General features: G+C 52.4%; 1 protein-coding gene across 13 annotated transcripts; it reads right to left on the bottom strand.

Annotated features, from left to right (window-relative positions):
- Positions 1 to 278: 278 nt before the first annotated feature.
- SMARCC2 (SWI/SNF related, matrix associated, actin dependent regulator of chromatin subfamily c member 2) lies at positions 279 to 20281 on the bottom strand. 13 transcript variants are annotated; one of them, XM_044384714.3, is made up of 30 exons: positions 20100 to 20281; positions 18004 to 18123; positions 16931 to 17016; positions 16395 to 16476; positions 16178 to 16270; positions 15507 to 15576; positions 15213 to 15282; positions 14432 to 14507; positions 13895 to 14026; positions 13674 to 13789; positions 13183 to 13307; positions 12095 to 12154; positions 11949 to 11986; positions 11529 to 11659; positions 11164 to 11235; positions 8859 to 8972; positions 8252 to 8405; positions 7470 to 7562; positions 7118 to 7237; positions 6963 to 7025; positions 6361 to 6619; positions 5964 to 6125; positions 5614 to 5678; positions 5310 to 5445; positions 5062 to 5228; positions 4517 to 4651; positions 2975 to 3356; positions 2585 to 2668; positions 2240 to 2305; positions 279 to 1701 (listed from the first exon to the last, which is right to left on the bottom strand). In XM_044384714.3, the coding sequence occupies exons 1-30, from the start codon at positions 20208 to 20210 to the stop codon at positions 1625 to 1627; spliced, it is 3459 nt and encodes a 1152-aa protein (XP_044240649.1). In that variant the 5' UTR covers positions 20211 to 20281; the 3' UTR covers positions 279 to 1624. The 13 variants fall into 13 exon arrangements, with proteins under 13 accessions (XP_044240649.1, XP_044240650.1, XP_026356075.1 ...); XM_044384715.3 differs by having other exon boundaries at positions 7118 to 7234; positions 20100 to 20262; XM_026500290.4 differs by lacking the exon at positions 2240 to 2305.
- Positions 20282 to 20366: the final 85 nt, after the last annotated feature.

Raw genomic sequence — 20366 nt, 5'->3', positions numbered from 1 at the left:
CAAAATCTCCAGGTTGTGAGGATGTCCTTCCAAGTCTCAAACAGCTATTTTTAGGGCAGGTGAGAGCCTCTGCCCAGCTCCCGTACCAGAGCACAGTCCCGACAGCTGTGCTGCCTTCAGCCTGTTGTGGAGAGAGGCCTAGTGTCTGCCCGTGGCTTGCCCAGTGCCTCTCCAGCCCAGGCGAATGCCCCTGGGAAGGACTCCGGGAAGGCTGCCCCCAGCCCAAATTCCCCTTCCTGACAGCCACAGGTCAGAGAACACAGAAGGCATTCACAAGATGGAACTGAAAGCAAATTAATTTATAAAAAAAAAAAAAAAAAGAAAAGAAAAAGAAAAAAGAAAAGAAAAGAAAAAAGAAAATTTACAGAAAACTTTTTTGAACAGAAGAAAGGTGTCAAGACGCAGAGGAAGAGAAACACGGGGACGTGAGGAACAAAGTTCTGGTGGGAGGGACCAGGAAGAACTGGTGGAGAGCCCGGAGTCCCGTCTGCCTTCACGTCAAGGATGAAGAAGGGAAAGGTGGTAGGGGAGGCAGTGGAATCCAGGGAGCAGAGCCAAGCTGTAAGCTGGGGGTAGGCACTACCCTGGGTTGGGTACCCCTCCTCCACTGTCGCCAAATCCCAGGGAACCCCTAGCTACCAGTCAAGGTTCTGATGGTCTTGGTGGAAGAGGTTAGAGGGGTGACCCACCAAGTCATAAGAAGGAGGTGCTTAAGTGCTTTTTGAAAAATTCAGGTTTTTACAACTCCCCATCCTCTCTAGCTCCCCTCTCCATGTCTTCTAGGAGCCCAGTGACAGGGCCCAGGGAGGAGGAACAGTGCCCTTTTGTCCTCTATTACCTACCACAGGAATCCCCAAAATATGTTTCCCCACCAAATACACATACGCTGACATCAACTACGCAGGTGACTTTTAAAAACACAAAACCGACATTCAGGGGGCAAGGGGTCATGGGCTGAGCTGGGGTGGCCTAAAACAGCAACACCGAGGAGGCAGCAAGAGAGATTAGTAGGAATAAACTGGGGATGGGGTGGCTGAGGGGTTTGGGAGTCGATTCGGTCACTAGCGAGGGGCTGGAGGAGACAGATTCCGCACCCTATTCTACCCCCAGAGCTCTCCCAGAACCTTAATTCCCTTTCCTGTCCCCTCCCTCCTCCAAAAAAATGTAAAAGTTGGATTTTTTTTTTTTTTTTTTTTTTTTAGTGGGTGGAGGGAGCTCCAATGTGGCTTTTTTATATCTCTCTACTTCCTTTGAAGGGCTTCGTTTGTTTTGTTTTTTCATCCATAAAAAATGCAGTAGTTTTGAGGGGGTGCACCCTTAAAAGTGGTTAATTAGAACCTTGTATAAACACCTTTCCCCAGCCCTTTCTTTGAGGGCAGCATCCCCATCCTATCCTCTCTCCCCGACATTAGAAACATCTTTTAAACAGAAGTCCTTGAATAATCCGATATAAAAATGCATGCCTCTGACAGGCATGGTGGGGGCTTTGGAGGGGCAGGAGGAGCTTTCCTTACGTAGTGATGAACTCTCCAGGCTGGGGAGGGGTCCCAGTGGTGGGGAGAGGGCTGTTCCTGGAACCTTGATCTCCATAGGGGGTGAGGGAGAGAGATGTCTGGCTGGCTCCTCACTGTGGAGGTGGCACAGGGGTAACTGTGCCTGGGCTCGGGGCCGTGGGGTCTGGAGGCAGGGGGGTACCTGGGTCTGTGGAGAAAAGGAAGAGGAATCAGCCAGGGTGAGCAGGACAGGGATCCAGACCCAGGCCACCACAGACACACAGAACTGGGCATGGCATGCAATGGGTGGGTAGGTGACTGAGGTAGCCTTTCCCCAACGCCCTCTCCCACCTCACGCTGGGAAAACTGAACCACCCCAAATCTTCCTGCCCCCAAGGGAACTCTCTAAACGGGGCATCTGAACGTGATGGGAGCAAGCAAAGGGGGTGCCAATCATCATGCAAACAGGTAGCTGTTTTTCAAGTTTACAACTGAGATGCTGTGCCTTAGGACTCCTCCGTGACCCACCAGTGAAAAGGCCCCAACGTCATCCCAGGGGTGGCTGCTGCCAGGGTGGGGAATGGTGGAGGACAGCCAGAGAGGCCCTTCCCCCTGTGTTCTCATTCACCAGAGCGTTCAAGAGGGATTGTGGAAGTTCTAGGACCTAAGCCCTTCCCCTACCTGCCCCCCAGCCCTCCACGTGGACCCCTCTCCCTCACCCTTCTCCCCTCCAGGACCCTTCTCACCTGGCAGTGGGCTGGCACTGGGCAGGAGGTTGCCCTGAACAGCTGCCACAATGGCAGGGCTCTGGGCTGCGGCGGATCCGAGCCCCGGCCCGAGAGGCAAGGAAGATGGCATGGTGGTGGTCGCCGGCAGGTTAGGATGGAGAGGGTTCGCCATGGACACAGGCAGGTTAGGTGGGGGGAGAGTGCCCGGGGCAAACGGGAGATGGTGGTGATGCCCATGCAGGTTAGGAGGAGGGGGCAGGTTAATACTGATGGAGTCGGCTAGACTACCGAATGGGATGATGGATGGAGCGGGAGGAGGAGGAGGAGGCGGCATGCCAAAAGGCAAACCCAAAGGAGCATTACCCGCCACGCCTGGGTGCCCGCTGCCTGGCACTGCCCCTGGCATCATTGCGGGAGGAGTTTGTTGGTTGGGGAACGGTGAGGGGCCTGGGAACAAAGAGAAGAGACCAAGAAGGTTAGAGGCAGACCATCTCCCTGACCAACTCACTGTCATACAGAGGGCCATCTAGCTACCCCTCCGCACCACTTTTCCTGACAGGAGACTAAGTGCTGAATCCTTGGAACAAAACCTCAACCATCTGGGTGTGGGGAGGGAGCCCTGCTAGCTCAGGGATGTCACAGAGGTGAGCCCCGCTCTAGAACCTTCTGGTCCTGTCCTGTATCCCTTCTGAGGGGGACTTGGACCGTTCACCCAGAGCCCCCTGGGCAAGAGTTCCAGAAGCCATCACTCACCATGGGGTCCAGGGGGGGGTACCCCTGGTGGGACTGCCCCAGGCTGGGGCGCTCCAGCTGGCTGCTGCTGCGGCGGCCCCGCGGCTGACCCTGCCTGCCCAATCTGTTCAGAGGGGCCCAAGCTTCCAGGGGGAGCCCCACCGCCAGCAGGGGCAGGGGCCACAGAGGCCGGAGCCATAGCCAGGCTGTGAACCGTGGGCGGCCCAGCGGAGCCCGCAGGTGGGACGGGCTGGGAGCCTGGGGGCAGGGCTGGCGGAGGCTGCTGCTGCTGTTGGTGCATTTGCTGGAAGTGCTGCTGCCGGGCCCTCATCTCCGCATACTTCAGCTGCTCCATGTGGAAGGCTTGTCTGTCGGCCAGGAGCTGCTGCCTCTGATACTCCAGCTGCCGGTGCCAAGTGAGGACCATTACCCGTCACCCCTGTGCACGAGGCCCTGCCCCCTGAGCTGCCCTCCGCCACCCCCGGCTTCTCGTTCTGGCAGCTCCCCACACCAAACGTGAACCCTGCGCTTGGGCTTCCCAGCCCTGCCCTGTCCTCCCCTCCACGACTGCCACCACCGAGTCTTTGGGCTGCCTGCATGCTCGCTGCAACGGATTCATCTAGTGGGAGCCCTCACTCACTTCCGCTCCGAAGCTCTGAATCTGTCATTCTTTCCTTTTCTTTTAAGACTTTATTTGACAAAGTGAGAGAGAGAAAGAGAGCACAAGCAGGGGGAGCGGCAGGCAGAGGGAGAGGCAGAAGCAGGCTCCCCGCCAAGCAGGGAGCCCAACGTGGGGCTCGATCCCAGGACTCTGAGATCATGACCTGAGCCAAAGGCAGACGTTTAACTGACTGAGCCACCCAGGTGCCCCTCTGTCATTATTTTCATTTGGAAAAACGCTTCCAGTTCCTCTTGTCAGCTCATGTTCTTTCCTTCCCTCAAAACTGGCTAAACACTCACAATTCTTAGGAAGCCATCTCAGATCAACTCTTTCGCCTCTGAGCTTTGCCTTTGTTTCATTATCTCTCATGACTTTTAACCTGAATCTGTCAGATACTTCAAGCGTTCACTCTTTTCGATGCCTCCGTACTGAATACTGGATGTCTTCAATTAAACCGTAGGTTCTGTTAGGATCCCTGTCTTATGTTTCTTTTTCTATCATCTCAAAAACAAAACTGTTCAATACCCAGCCCATCCCATCTCCTTTCCAAGTTCACCTCCCGGATCTGAAGCCTCTTCCCTCTCATCGTCCATTAAACCTGCTCGATGGCTCAACAAACATTTACTGAGAGTCTACAATGTGTCAAACACCGGCCAAGGACCTGGACGCGAGGCAATGACAAAACCGACTAGACTCTCTGCCCCTGATGCCAACACTCTGGGGGACCTCGGGCTCCAGGCTTTGCCTGTGGGCCACTTGTCCTCAACGGCCAGGGGCGAGCTCCTCCTGCCCCTCCGCTGTGAAGCCCTGTCACTCTTCAGGCTTCCTCCGCTGCTGCTCCCCCCAGCTCAGTGTCAAGGTGTGGGCCCGGGCTCCACTGGCCCCCAGGGGATGCTACTCACTGCCTCTCGCTCCCGGTCCATGATCGTCTCCAACTCTTCAAAGTGTCGGAGTTTGATCTCCAGCTTCTTCATCTGGGTCTCCACCAGCAGGGCCACCAGCGATTTGATCTTCCTCTCCTCCACGGCGGCCAGGTGCTAGGGAAGGCAGGGAGGGCGGCACGTGAGCGGGAGGGCCCACCGGAGGCGGGCCGGGGACAGAGTGGTAGGGCGGTAGGGCGGTAGAGCACAGGCTGGCAGGTTTTAAGAAAGACTTGCTATGGTCACAACCCCCAGAGTAGCAAAGGCTTCATATTCTTAAGAGAACGTGAAAAAAAAGAAAAAGTGGCAAAAGATGAGACAAGGTCAAATAATGAGAGGATAAAAACAGGCCTAATGGTAACAAGCTTCGAAGAGCCTAGAGATGACCACCTCTCCCTCTCAGGTCAAATTGAGAAGGCAACGGCCAGCATTATGGAAGTGAGCGTGGAAGGAGTTCCACAGGGGCAGTGAGATCAGAGAAGGGGGCAGCGCCTTCCCTGGGGGTCTCCTGGGACCCCGGCCCTCACCTTGGCCTTCACGGCGGCAGCGGCCAGGGCGGCAGCGGCGGCGGTGGAAAGATTGCCCTCACCAATGTCGCGCTCCACCTTCGTCTTCCTCTCCCCCTCCGACTCCACCACGTCCTTCAGCACTTCCTCTTGCCCTTCCTTTGGCTCCTTCTCCTTGTCCGGGTCAACTGGGCCAGGAAGAAGGTGGGGTCAGGCCTGCCGCCTACTTCTCTCCCCTGGACACCCAACCACCACGCTGGGAGGCTCACCTATGGGGTCCCCGTCGCTCTTCTCTGACTCCTTCTCGCTGTCACCTTGTTTCCCTCTCTCTTCGTCCTTCTTGGGGACCTCGCTGGTCTTCTCCTTTGTTTCTTCTTCGGCAGCCCCAACTCCTTCTCGGGGTTCCTGGAATGCCAGTAAAAGAAAAGTTGACAGCGTCAGGGCAGCTGGTCCTCACACAAAGGGCCAGACTGGGAAGTGAACTTCCACATCTTCCGTCGGAGGTACCGTGACTCCCCTCCCCAAGGGCCACTGGCGCCGCCACCCTCCCGGCCCAGCCCATTCCCGCTATACCTTGGGCTCCTTCTTCTCCTCCGCAGCCTGGCCCTCCGCCCGCGCCTCGTCTGTCCCGCTCTCCTCTGGGCCCCAAGGGGTGGGGGGGAGAGAATGGGAAATGCCTGATACAGAGTCTGTCTCTGTAACGCTTTTCCAAAAGCTCGATCTCCCAGCCAAAACCTTAGTGAGAGCACGGGCAGGGGGCCGCAGTCCCTAAGGGGGAGTCCCGGGGAAAAGAACACCCCTACTAGTTCTCCCCATTCGTCTTGTGCTCTGAGGAGACGGCTAGGCAGGGATGGCAGGGGGGGCACCGGGTGGCTGCAGCTCTTGGTGAAAGTGGAGGAGTCTGGGCACCTGGCAGCCCTTACCGATCCTCTCGGGCTCGTCAGACGTGGTTCCCGCGATACCGCTGCTCTCCAGACCAAAGGCTGGGTCGGCCTTGCCCGTCACTTTGGCGGCCTCCTCCACTTTCCGAACGTGGGCCTCCACCAAGGCTGTGGGCACTTCTTCCTTCATTTTGGAGAACTCTTCTGCAAGATCCAGAGAGGACAAGGCTGGGGGCAGGGGCGGGCAGGCCGTGCTGGCTGTCCCTGCGAAAGCTGCCTCACAAGCCCATCTCTTCATCTAGACCAGCGTGGAGCTAGACCGGGGCCTGAGCTGACGCCAGCGGCAGACCGTGCCAGTAGGGCAGCCAAACTTGAGGGCCTTTCAAGGTCTGAGTAACCAGCCTTTCAAACCAAAGAGGCCAGGACCCCTCCACATTACCTAGGGCCGACTTCGCAGCAGCAGAGGCGACTCGAGGATCGACGACAGAGGCCAGGAAGGCAACAGTGCTCATAACAGGGTTGCCTGACTGACTGAAGGGGATAGGTTGGTAGGCCAGGGGGCCCAGGGAGGCCTCTGAGTCCTCCAGGTACGGGTCTTCAATGGGAAGACGAAGAAAATGCAAGATGCACTCATCCTGCGTGCGGCTTCCCACGTGCTCTGACACTTTGTTCCAGTCATCTTTGTACATTTCCAGTGCCTGGTGGTAGTGGTGGAGACACAACTTCCTTACTTAGCCACTTTCCTTGAAGGTCAACTCCCCCCATCCTACTAAGGGCAGCGGGCTTCAAAGCTCTCTGTGTTGTGGTATTTGTGGATTCTGCTGGGTCCCAGGGGAATCTCCAAGTAGCACTACGAGAGGATATGGAGTTAATGAAATGGCCCAAATGCCTGGCCTGGAGCTGTTCCCTGGGGCAGGTGTGGCAGGCATCAGGGAAGAGAAAGACTGGGGACAAGATCAAGCTCTGCCCACTCACGAGTGTGGCTGGCACCCTGGCCACTTCCGTTTTCATAGAAAACTCTCCTTTCCTTGCCCCAATTACCTCCAGGAGCAGCAGGGTCTCCTGTTCCGTCCACTCTCGAGTGGCACTGGCCGCAGCTTTACTCTGCAGGAGAAACAGGCGGGTCAGACAGAGGAGCCCGTGACCGCGGAAGGACGAAGGTCCTCCCCGCCTGGAGTCAGCCCCCACCTCCATACCTTGGAGGGCACGTTCTTCTTTGTGTACATGTCTGTGCGCAGCCCAAAGTTCTGCATGTCTGTCGGCTTCTCTTTGCCTTTGTCAGGGAAGTTGAGCATTTGCTGGGAAGCAGAGGTCTGCTATTTGTGGAGGGGAAAGCAAGAGGTGAGGACAAGTGACCGCAGGAGCCAGGGGCGGACAGAGAGAGAAAACAGACAGAAGGAGCTTCCTTCCCAAAGCCAGGGACACCCCTGGGTGGGACTTCCTCCCTCACTGCTGTAGCTCCTCTGCTCTCACGTCTCTTCTTCCCGGGCAGGGGCCCCCCAATAAAGGGGCAAATAAGAAGCCCAGCGGGGTCTACACCCCACCTACCAGCTCTGGCTTGCCCTTAGCCGTCTCTGGCACCAGGTCATCCAGCTCTTTGCCCTTTCGCCCAGCCTTGGTATCAGCATCAACCTGGCGGCCCTGGGGGACAGAGCTTGGCGTCATGGAGGCTGGGCGGCAAATGACCAGGCCAAGGCCCTGGAGGCCTCAAGACCAAATGCTGGGCGGCCCGCAAGCTCTGGGGGCACTCATGCCACTGTTCCGTGTTCCCTTAATGATTAATTAGATCTGTAGTTGGCATGATCCCCATTTGTGTTCACATATAACTTTATAGGTTCCCTCAGGAGCTGGACAATTAGGTTCTAATCCTAGATTTGGTACTCTGTGACCCTGGGCAAGCCACGTAATCTGTCTCCTCTTAATTTTTGTAATGTATGGAATGGAAGTGGAAAAAAAAATGGAAGTGATAATAATTATGAAGCAAAAATGAAAAAAAAAATGTTGGAAATACGACAAAGTTAAAAAATTTCATGCAACTTAATTTTCAGCCATTTTTCTCTATCTGCTCCATGCCCTACACTGGCCTGTCTGCTCCTCGAGGACAAGGAGCATCTCTTCTCCCTCAGCAAGTCCTCACAGTCTTAGGTACAGAGGCTGAGAGAGGGCGCTAAACATACGGGGCTGACTCCTGTGGCCCTTTGCATCCCACGGAAAAGGAAGAAGCCTCAAAACACTCCTGAACCATTACCCTAAAAAACCAGAAAAAGAAAAGTCCAAAGAAGCCCAGTGTTTCCCAGCCGCCCCCCTGCCCCCACAGCCCCTCACCCTACCTGCGGGGTCTTAGGCTGCAGAGGCACCAGCCCTGATGGCGTGTCTGCCAAGACATGGAAGTGAGAGGTGGGCGGAGGCCCCATCGGGGTTGGTCGACTCTCAGCATCCACCTGGTAGTTAATAAGACCCCACTGCTCTAGGAAGGCATGGACCCTGGCAGGAAAGAGGCGGAGAAAGGGTCACGTGGGGCCACCAAAACGGGGCAGAGGTGGGGGCATTAAGCTCCCTTTCCCCAGCCCTCTTCTCTGCCCCTTCTACTCCCTGGCCAATCCCTAAATGTCAGGGACACCCAGGCCTCCGTCTCCAGCCGGGGCCTCTCTCCATATCCACCCACCTAGGCAACATCTCTTCCTCGAGAGCCAGGCAAATTGAACCAGAATGCTTCAACTACACACGCACGCCTTCTCCTTTCTTCCACGCGCCAGAGGACGCCACTGCCATTCCCTCAAGTCACACACATGCCCAGAACGTGAACCGTGCCTTTCTCTAGAGGCGTTTTTTTCCGCTTGTTCCCCTAGAATCTTTGCTGACAGCTCTCCTTTCTGCCAAGAGACGTCTGTGGGCAGACATCCTTACGCAGCCCCCTCCCCTCAGCAGCAGACCCACCTCATGATGGCACAGACATCACCGGCCAGGTTCCTGCGGCAGGCAGTGGAGGTGAGATACTCTTGGGGGTTCAGCCGGTATGTGTCAATCATGAAGTTTCGATAAGCCAGGTAGCTTAGGGGAGAGAGTGAGAGATGCATGAAAGGAAGAAAAATAAGTTTGCTGAGGACTGAGGGGTAGGGAAAGTGATACAAGAGCTCATGGTTGCTCCTGTGTGACGGAGAACAGAGCGGATCGTCTGCCTCAGTAAACACTGCGGATCTACTCCATGCTAGACGCAAGCGCGTCAGCCCCTGCCACATTTTCCTTGATGGCGGTTGTTTAGTTTAAGCGAATCATTTCCCTGGCTGTACTTGGGGAAGTTTCATCGAACTTTTGAACAAGCGATCAAAATGCAAGAAAAGGTGCCCTTATTTCCAAAGGCAGATGTTAAGGGGAAGTCTTTATCCATGCATGTCGTACTGTAAAGAATATATGTTTTCGTGTTTTAAGTAAGCCCCACACTGGGTGTGGAGCTCACTGAAAAAAAAAAAATATATATATATATATATATATATATATACACACACATGTATATTTGCGTTTATTTACCTATATTTTTTATTAAAGGGAGAGCATGTGCAGGGAAGGGGCAGAGGGAGAGAATCTTTTTAAGATTTATTTATTTGAGAGAGAGAGAGAGAGAGTGTGAGTGGGGGCAGGGGCAGAGGGAGAGAATCTCAAGCAGACTCCCCACTGAGTGTGGAGCCCAATGTGGGGCTTGATCCCACGACCTTTGAAGTCATGACCTGAGCTGAAATCACTAGTCGGATGCTCAACCGACTGAGCCATCCAGGTGCCCCAACGGAGACAGAGAATCTTAAGCAGGCTCCACTGGATGCCGGGCTCGATCTCATGACCCTGAGATCATGACCTGAGCCAAAATCAAAAGTCAGAGTCTTAACTGACTGAACCACCCAAGCGCCCCTACAATATATATTTTGAAGGTGGAAAGATCTAAGTTTAACTCCCAGTTCTACCATGATGGCCTTGGGCAACTACTTAAATTTTTGAACCACAGTCTCCTAATCTGTAAAGTGGAGTGTCTGCTAAGGAATAGAAAGATCTGTAAAGATCTAGTACAGTGCCAGGCACATTTCAGCAGCTCAGCAAATGGTAGCTATTGGGTGGTATAGCATAAAGTTTGAGAACATGAGCCAGTCTAAAGGATTCAGATCCTGGTTCTTCTACTCACTGGCTGTGTGACCTTAATCAAGTGACTTAACTTCTCTGTATCCCAGTTTCCTAATCAGAAAACTGGAGAGGATAATAACACCTACCTCTAAAGCTGATATGAAGATTAGTCAATGCCTGTAAGACACTTAGGATTGTGCCTGGGAAATAGTACACTTTCAGTAAGTGCAGGCAATTATCACTATTTACTATCTTACACCAAGAGAACAAAGTGTAGAACAATTCTAGATCCAGCCCTGCCTACAGACTATGTTGAACTCCTGTCACCAGGTCATAAGTCCCTTTTCCTCTGGAGAGAGCAAGTTTCTTCATATAAACTGCATTCCCCAGGAAGAAGAGGAGTGAACCATACCAGGTTACAGGGAAAAAAACATGGTGGGAAGGCAAGATGGCCCTAGAGAGGGGAAGCTGAGGAACAGCTGGGAAGCAAGCTCATTCAGTTCTCAGGGAGATCAACACTTTCTCACCCTTCTCATTATGACATTCATCCTGGAGCATCCCCAACCATAGAAGATTGCCAAGACTCATTCAAAGCCAAACAGGTTTGGCTTGAGGCAACACCTTGACGAAGACTTCCAAGCCTGAAGCCTGTACTTTACACAACTCCTCTCTCTCTCCAGAGAGACTTCTCCAGCCCTTAATTCAGAGTCTTGGATCTTCATAGTTCCTCCTCTTGTTTTTCTATTAAAACCTACTCTCAGGGACCAGCAGGGTCATTTGCATTCTAGTCGAAGCTATTATGTATGCTGGGGACATGTGCATTTTAGATATCTTAGTAATTATGGATTGGAAGGCTCTAGACTCTGTTCAAAGAAATGGAGGCACCAGAGCAGGTACCCGTTTTGAAGACCATGCTTAATCCTGCCCCCAGGCAAATCCTAGAGAGCATGCTACTGTGGCCACAGTGCTGGGCTGGGGCTGCCTGCGGGCAGAGATCAGGTCTTTGTTAAGAGGAACACAGTGCCCGGCTCTTAGAGCTCAAGAAACATTTGCTAAATGCAATATCGCTGGATCGGGAAGCGTGATCAGGGACAGGAGGGAGAAAGAGAGTCGTGAGCTGAGATTTCCTTACATTTCTGGAGTCTTGGACTTGTTCTTGCCGTTAAAGAACTCGGGGAGAGCCCTCCGCTCAATGGCATGAACACTGCAAGAGAAGATGGAATAGATTCAGAAGGCATTGGTGGAGGGATGGAAGCCTCAGAAGGAAAAGCCTAGAAGGGAGGGAGGGAGAACACAGCAGTTCTCCCTTCCTTGGGGAGAAATTCCCCTAGGGCAGTAAGGTTCAAAGATACTAGGAGCTCCCCTAAAACCGAAGTGTTCCCCAATCTACCCGGCTGATGAAGAAATTACTTATTTGGAGACAGGAAGAGGAACAACACACGATGGCCCCTGGTGGCAGGGAAATAGGGAAGCAGTGAGCAGTTGGCGCCACAATACCTATTATAGTCAAACCAGGCAGCGTAGCTGGGAATGATGATGTGGTGGGTCTGTTCAGTCACGTTGTCCTCATGTAGGTCCGGATTCTTCGTCTGCTCCCCCTTGTTCCCCGTACTGTTTTCATCCTCATCCTACAAGTATGGAGGCTGCTGGACACTCAGCATTTTCATTTTGCCCCCCCAGCAACCCTCTGTTTCTCCCACGTCCCAGGAAAGTGGGCACTAAGGATGGGTATGAGAATGAACAGTTATAGGCCCCGGAACTTGGAAAGGGTCAGAGTTTTGAGTTTTGAACAACAGCTAGAACTAGTCTAAGGTGGGAAAACTCCAGGCAGTGGAAAGTTCTGGGCAGAAGGAACTTTATCAGCACAACTCAGAATCCCATAGAGAGGTAGAGAGGGCCTCTCTAAATTGGCTCCACCTTGCCCGTGGTCTCCATGCTTTCATCCTCCTGTTCATCTGAAAGACAGAGACGCAAAAGAGGAGGTTGGAGCCTCCGGAGGGGCAGCAGAATCCCACTCTCTGAAAAGCCCCGGCAGGCTAGGGGAGGCTGGCAGACCTCCTTACCCAGGTCAGTCACGGTGCCTCCTTTGACTGGGGCTGACTCTGAATCCTTCTTAGTGTTGACTGCCAGGAGAGAGAGTCATTCTATCAGACAGGTTCTGTCCAAACCGAGCCCTTACCTCTCCACCATTAACAATTCTGGAGATCTCATTTCCCCCCAAAACTTTCCCCATCGGATCACAAAGGGTGGTAATTCCCTCCGGGCACAGTCATTCTAGGCCTTGAAACTCACTTGCCACTTTCCCTCCTTCCCCTGCCAAAAATTCACTTTTTTCCTATAAAGAAGCATCTTCTACTCTAGGAACACTCATGAGGCATTCCTGTCTTTGACAGGCCCCTCTTAGTTCCATCCATGTGTCTGTGAGTTCTTACTGGACCGAGACAGAGTCTGACCAAATCACTCTGTACAGGAGTGGTTGGATCTTCAGCATTTTCTAAAGCAGAGGGCTTCCCTTACTGAATCCGTACACAGCTCAGGAGAAAACACGAATACAGAAGAGAGCTGCCGGGCTCTCTGCTGTGACTGACGAGGGGATGGAAGCCAGCACTCCTCTCTCTCCGTGGCCCCCCTCCCCCACCCGAAAGTACACTCCTGGAGATGTGCAGCTTGTCTACGGAATACAGATCACAGTCCACCCCTGCAACTGTACCACTCTAACACTGCGGAGCAATGGTCTCCCAAGTGGGGTCCTCACATAGGATGCAAGAGATGGTCCACCGGAATACAGGCAGGGAATCGCGGAACTTCTCTTTACATGTTTTTTCATCTTATCCTTTACATTTTCCCGTTTTCAGGTAACGTTTGCGTGTGTTTTATAATGTTCCTGAAGTAATGGTACGGCAGTACGTATCTCTAACTTGTGCTTAAATACTGTACTGATGGGAGCACATGACCAAAAGCAGTCTGGAGACAACCACTGACAGGTGCGAGGCGCAGTCCACAACTCCGATATGGATAAGGTCAGAGGACTGTCCGTGGTGATGAAAAATAACCAGCTAAACTGAAGGGAAAGATCCTCCAGACCCGGAGCTGGGCTGGAGAACTCCATCCTGACAGAAGGTAGGTCCCTGGAGCTCGGTGTGGCCCATACCTGTTTTAGGCAACGTCACCTCCTCTACGTTGGGGACTGGTGAAGGCTCATCCATGTCCTTTGTCAGATCTTCTTGCTCCTCCTCTCTGTGTCCACGCTTCGACTTGGTGTAAGGTGTCGAGGGACTAGGAAGGAAAGGGAGTGAAAGATAAGCCAGTCATCCTTGGAGAAGTTGAGATTCAAGGGCAGCGAAGCAAGAGAGCATCCCAAAGGCGGAGCTGAGCATTCACAGAACCCAAACGCGACAGAGTACTGGGAGGGGCAGAGGCTTTCCCTTGAAGATTTAGCTCTCTCCGAGTTCACCCATGGCTGCAACTAGAACTAACAACTGGGCAGCTAGAGAAGGCCTCATCCTCCCTCTCCGGACACCTGCAGGAATCCGGCCTATCCCGGTCAGGGCCGGGTGGTTATGGGAAGGAGTTTGCCCTTCCTTCCTTCAACATGGTGAGGAGAGAATGGCGAAGGTGGGGGCAGGGAAGGGGCCGGCATACCCTTTCTTAGCATTTTTCTTCTTAGCTTCTGGGGTTGGTGAAGGAGAGGGGGAGCGCTTCCTCTTCTTATAGTTCCCCCCTTTCTTGTCCCGTCGATCTGAATCTGGGCTGTTCACCTGCAGGTTGGAGAATGGGAGCGAATGTCAGCTAACAAGCCCCACTGAAGACTTATCCCGAGACTTAGGCTAAGGGATCAGTGAAGAAAGAAGAGGACTTTTCACCTCGTCTGTCAGCGTCTTGGCTGAAATCTTCTTTCGGCGGGAGACGGGGCTTTTGTCATCATTTACCTCGTAGTCTTCCTCGTTCATCCATTCATTGAACGTGTCTGTGTCCAGAATCCACTTTGCATGAACCTGAAGTACAAAGGCAGGCTGTGCTGGAGAGAAGCCTGAAAGCCACAGCTGTCAGGGCGCCTGTAACGGAAAAGCCCGAGGACGCACGAGCCCGTGCTTCACCTCCAAAGAGAGGTCTGGTCCCGGTATTCATCTTTTCTTTAAAAAAGATGTTATTTCTTTTCTTTTTTTTAACATAAGCAGGGGGAGTGGGAGAGGGAGAAGGAGGCTCCCCACTGGACCCTGGGACCATGACCTGAGCTGAGCCACCCAGGGACCCCTAAAAAAGATTTGATTTCTAAGTAACATCTACACACAGCGTGGGGCTCGAACTTACAACCCCAAGGTCAAGAGTCACACGCTCTACCGACTGAGCCAGCCGGGCGCCCAGCATGCTGTCTGGGGTCGGGGACAAGAAACGCTCACCTTCCGAGGTTTCTCAGGGGTTGGAGCATCCTCCACAGACGCTTCAACTTCACTGGCCGGGATCCACGTGTCGTAACTGCCCCGGGAAATCGAGCGTGAAGCAGGATTGATAGGATGGGGTCATAGAAAAGTAAAGTGCGTTTCACCTTTTCCACTTTTACAAAATGTATAGGGTTGTTGGGTTCTTTTTTGGTATGACTATTTTTCCAATTAATATTGGGATTCTTTCCATCATAAAGTAATAAAAACAACTCCAAAAATAAAAGAAAGAAAGAAAAGAATCACCCGACACAACTATTTGGTATTTATTTTTTCCTGGTAAATTTCTCCTGTACAATTTTGTTTTTACATAATTGCAATGTTACATGTTATTTTATAATCCTACTTTTTGCATTTAATATTCATCTACAAATTATCCATGTGATTTCTTTTTTTCCCATGTTATTTCTACCAGTTTGATGGCTGCATAGCAGTCCACTGAGTAGATATTCAAATTGCTGAAACATTTTCCCAATAGACATTTAGAGTGTTTCTAACATTTATTTATCACAGATTATACTGGAATAACCATTTCACACATAAAGCCCCAATCTTTTTAGCCTAACCCTCATCGAATAAGTCCAAACCTCTCCCATGATGGAAAATTCTCATAATAGAGAAGAACAAATTAACAGACCTAAAAATAACCCCAAAAGAGTGCCTGCTTGCTCTGCTAGATGTTCTAGGGCTTCTTCTCAGTCTGGCTCCTGAAGTTAAACCTGCCCCAGGGCCCTGTCCTCACCTGTCAGGATAGTAGCCCCAGTGCAGAAGAACCTGCTTATCCCGCTTCATGACTGGTCGTACCCATTCCTCTGGGGATAGAGACAGAATAAGGAGAGAGATAAGCTAAAGGGATACACAGAAAATAACTGTTTACAACTCGTGCTCCAGCCAGGGACCCGGAAATAGGGACATAAGGCAGTAGGAGGGCTCAGGGTTGAAAGGAGAGAGGACGAGCCCAGGCACTGTGCGGGGGCTGAAGAGTCCCCCACTCCTAGTCCAAGCACTGCAGAGGCCAGGACAACCCAGGTCTCACCTTCTTCCAGGTTCCCTGGGACAGGATACACAACATGGGAGGCATTGTTCTTATCTTCAGTGACTGTTCCCTGGATGGCATGAGGAAAAGCGGGTAAATACAGTCCCCTCTGAATTACTCATGGGTGCAAACAAGCCAAAATAAGATTTAACCACAGCTCTGCCTTCCTAATCATATTTTGCCCAGAATGGTATTAAAGTTAGTTTGCGTTCTTCAAACACACACCAGCAGAGAGGCAGAGGGAAATAGCTGGGATAGTGCTAATAATGAAGAAAAACTAAGGACCTAAAAGTTGCTGCAAATAATCCCCCGAATAGATAATCTGCACATGGGAAATGTGAGGCTGACTATATGTCCTTAGCAATGGCATCTGTTTGTTATTAGAGAGTTCCAGAGTAAAGGTTTCATTTCCCTGAAATCAGGCAATCTCTGGCTTTCCTCACCCCCAGGCCAATGCAGTCTGTAGGACAGAGATCCAAACCTGTCAAGACTGGGAAATGGGAGGAGTGAACTGAGAAAGAGACGGGCAAGGCTTTAACTCTAGTCTTTCTCCAAGTAGGCAGAGCTGTCTTTGCAATAGAAAACTTGTCACCCAAAGGGCTGCTTATTGTACTGAAAACATCAGGAAGAGTCATGGAGTTTCCAAAATTTCTTCTGACCCACCCACTCACCTGGTGTCTCTTGATAATGTCCTTTAATTTCCCTAGCAGTTTGGGTTCAATTTCTGGGCACAGAAAAATGTTAGGTCGAGACAGGCAGTTATTCTGTGGGAAGAAGAAATAGAAAGGATGAGATCATGTGGAAGGTGTGTTCTGGATGTTCTGGATTTTCACTGAGGGAAAGGAGGTGAATGGGGGGCAGGGGTGGGGTGGGGTGCTTGACTATTACCTGCACCAAGGACTTCTCAATGGTCATGAACATTTCCACGTTGCGGTCCATGCGTGATGGATTCTGGAAATCGTAACGCCGCCTTGAGAAGAGGCAATAATCTAGTGAGTGATGTAGATCAGGTCTGAAGATGAGGTAGGATATGTGACTTCGTAGCATGGGAAATCAGGAAGCTATCTTGCTCACAACTGTTGTCAAAATGGCCTGGGATCTGGGGTTCACGAATCTCAACTCCATGAATCACTTCGTACTTAGTCCGAAAGGACAAAGAAAAGCTTGAGATGCCAACCAAAGAATCCTCTTTCCTCTACGATACACACAGCACCGCACACACACATGCTCATTCGCTCTTAGAGACTATTTTGGCTCTGACTCTCAGCCACTCTTCTGACCCAGCAAGTCAGGCCTACGGACCTAGCAAAGTAAAAGACTCGCAAGAATGTCTACGTATGCTCTCCCACCCCGAGAAGGACATAGGAAATCATAAAGGGGGAGTCCCCCTAAATGTAAGAAGCTTAGTGAAGAAGGCATCTCACCATCCCTGGTCACTCTTGAATTTGTAGGCAGCTGCAAGTATGTGGCACAGGGAGCCTCCTGCTTTGAAATCTAGGAAACATTTGATCTACAAAATTGAGACAGGAAAGAAGTATATGAGAGTTACATCCTAAATTCTCTTATTGGCAATCCTTTCACAAAATCCCTTGCTGAACTAACCTCTCTCTCAAAGCTGGAATTCTTTTTTTTTTTTTTTTTTTTTTAAGATTTATCTATTTGAGAGCGGGAAAGAGCGTGTGGGGGGAGGGGCAGGAGAGGGAGAGAGAGTCTTAAGCAGACTCCTTGCTGAGCACGGAGCCTGATGCAGGGCTCGATCCCAAGACCCTGAGATCACAGCCTGAGCCAAAATCAAGAGTTGGAGGCTCAAACGGCTTAGCCACTCTGGGGCCCCAAAGTTGGAATTCCTTAACCCCTATGCAACAGTATCATTTAGTCCAGAAGAAGGGGGGGGGGAAGAAACCAGTATTCACAAAGCCCCACCTTGTGCCCTGTACTTACTGGGTTACCTCATCGACCATTACAGAAACCCTATAAGGTAGAGATATTAATCCCATCCAGAGATGAAGGAACAGACACTCAAAAGGCTTAAATGGCTTGCCTAAAATCACAGAGATACTAAGTGGCAGAGCCAGGATTTGAACACAAGCCTATGCAAAACCAAATCTCGTACCCTTTTAACCATGCTATGGGAGTTTCATATATGAGCTTAGACACTCTCAGATAACCTGTTGAATGAAATATTTTATTTTATTTATTTATTTTTATTTTTTAAAGATCTTCAGCGACCTCTACACCCAAAGTAGGGTTCGAATTTACAACCCCCAGATCAAGAATCACACGCTCCATGGACTCAGTCAGCCAGGCGGCCCTTGTTGCACAAAATATTACTAAGACAAAGGGAGTGGTAAATGGGGGACTAGGGCAAGCCAGTAATGCCCTAACCAGGAATGGGGATAATAGGCAATTACCCAAATCCCAAAAGGTATGAAATTTACAAAAACCCCACAACTCCCTCTCCAGTTTGGAGGGTTCATCCCCTGGCGTTGGCACTCACCGGCAGTTTAGTGAGCGGTGCGTTGCTGACATGTTTGCCAAAAACTTCTTCCTGAAATTGTAGCAACTGCACAACCAGGCTAGACAAGGACTTGTTGGTAGGTGGTTCAGCTTGTATATACTGGGGAAACAGAGGCAAAGGGAAGGAAAGTAGACCCTAGATAAACTGTCCACTATCTCCCTTATTTCTTCCTAGGGGGCTCTGGAAGCATCTGGGGTAGAAAAAATAGTGTCTTCTCCCATATGTCTAGTTTCTATAAAGAAAATGGCAGAAGGGAAGCCCTCTAAGCCCCTCACAGGAAGTTGAAATTCTGCTGACCCCCAACCGAGCCTGCCATCATTGGGTGCTGGAGGCAAGTGGGGCTTCCTCCTCCTTCTCAGCTGTTCTCTGAAATTGGAGTTGTAGGACCCTGATTTCTAGCCAACAGCACTGAGGGCGGTAAAATTCTGAAGGGTCATTCCCCCTATAACGTAGCCTAATAAGAAAGGTGCGAAGAAGTGAGGCAAGGCAAACAGACTGAGAGAGTGAGTTTGTGCATTCTGCTTCTGCTAGGAACAGGGCACAAATGTCTTCGCAGGCTCTCCTAGATGGCAAGGACCAGCTACTACCCAGCCTGGTGAGAAAGAGCAAGAAAACATCCATGCTTTCTGAAGAAACTGTATCTGAGACAAGCAACCTGGGCCCTCTTACACATTTCCATGTTATGCTACCTAGTATCCTAGCCTCCTGTTCTAATTTAAATCTGAGGCAGGAGGCTAACTTTCTCTTTACCTTTTGACCCCTGTTTCCTCAACCCTAATCACAGAGAAAAGTGCTCCTCTCAGTGGGAGATGTGAAGAAAGCCTTGAAGGAAAAGGTAAATGACAAAGAGCTAAGAACTCGAAAGCTGAATTTGAAAGCTCACAGGCTGTCAATCCCCCCAGGGCCAGAGACTAAGCCCCTAGACTGATCTCCCCTCCAAAAGGTCAAAGGTGGAGGCCTGGGAACCAGAGCCTCACGCTGGGGTACAGGCAAACCACAGACCCAGCAGCTGTTTGTCAGGGTTCTGACACTCAGAGAGACCTCGGAGATGGCCAGAACCAGGATCAGAGGGGTGTACTCCTCAGCCACCCATCACACTTCTGACAGGCTGCAAAGCTGGGCAGGAAGAACTGGGGAGCTAAAGGAAAGCCAGAAAGAGAACCTCTAACTGGGGGTAGTGAAAAGGAAGAGGCAAACCATCTCCACAGAAAAACCCCATGTATAGATGTTCCCTTCCACCAGGCCGAAAGACAAAGACAACACCAGGAAGAGGTTTGATAGAAAAGTCAGGTAAGGCTTTTTGAACCCTTTGTTCACTACCTTATTATCTCCAGTTACGGGCTGGGGGGCTGGAGATATAAAGCGTGTCTTAGCCTCTGAACCCCAAACCAAAGGCAACGCGAGGCCAGGTGGACGGGTGACTTCATTGTGAAGCTGAGGAATGGTGAAGAGGTTGCTGCCCAGGAACTGCTATAACCTGGCCCGCAAGGGGTTCTGTTGCCCCTCGGATGGAGGTGGGGGACGAGCGACAGAGACAGGTGGGGGGGGGGGGCTTCTTCAGGCTGATGAGCAGCCAAGGGCCTGCTCTGTGGCTGTTTACCCTCCTGCCTTCATCATCTCTCCGAACATACACAAAGCACTAGGGAGGCCTCAGCCCTGCCAGTACCTGGCTCCGTGGGAAGCTCTGGCGGGCACCGTGGCGGGCACGCTGGGGAGGGGGGGGCATCAGGCACCCCGTCCACCCTCGGCCGCCTCTCCCGGAAAAGCCCGGAAGGCTCTGGCCCAGGGGAGGGTGGGCGGCTGGCATCGGGACCCGCCGGGCAGTGGAGAAAAACAAGGGGCAGAGGGCGCAGCAGGGAGGGCGGGGGCTGGAATCCCAGGCTGCGGGGGGGGGGGGGGCAGTAAAAGAGGCTGGGGGAGGGGCGCGGGGCGCCGGCGGGCGCGCTGGGGCTGCTCCCGAGGCCGCGGGGGAGGGGCCGCGGGCCGCTCGAGGGTGGGCAGGAGCCGGGAGGGGGGCTGCGGGGCCGCGGTCCCTTTGTCCCGCCCCCGGCCCCCGCGCGGCCCTGCCCGCGTACCTTCTTGTAGTTCTTGCCGAGCCAGAGCCTCACGTTGTCGAACTGGGTCACGGTGTCCGCGGCCTCGTAGTACTTCACGTTGGGGCCGCCGTCCTTCTTCCGCACCGCCATCTTCTCGGGCTCGGGCCCCGCCGCCGCCGCCCGCCCCGCTCAGCTCAGCTCCCGCCTCCTCCGCCTCCTCCTCCGCCCGCCTCCCGCCGCCTCCCGCCGCCGCGGCCGCCGCCTCCCGCCGCCTGGGCCGGCCCCGGCCCGCGCAGCGCCCCCTGC

Source organism: Ursus arctos, unplaced genomic scaffold (genome assembly GCF_023065955.2).
Source record: "Ursus arctos isolate Adak ecotype North America unplaced genomic scaffold, UrsArc2.0 scaffold_21, whole genome shotgun sequence".
Taxonomy (NCBI): Eukaryota; Metazoa; Chordata; class Mammalia; order Carnivora; family Ursidae; genus Ursus; species Ursus arctos.
Note: the sequence above shows the minus strand (reverse complement) of the source record. Positions and strands in the feature narration are given on the sequence as shown.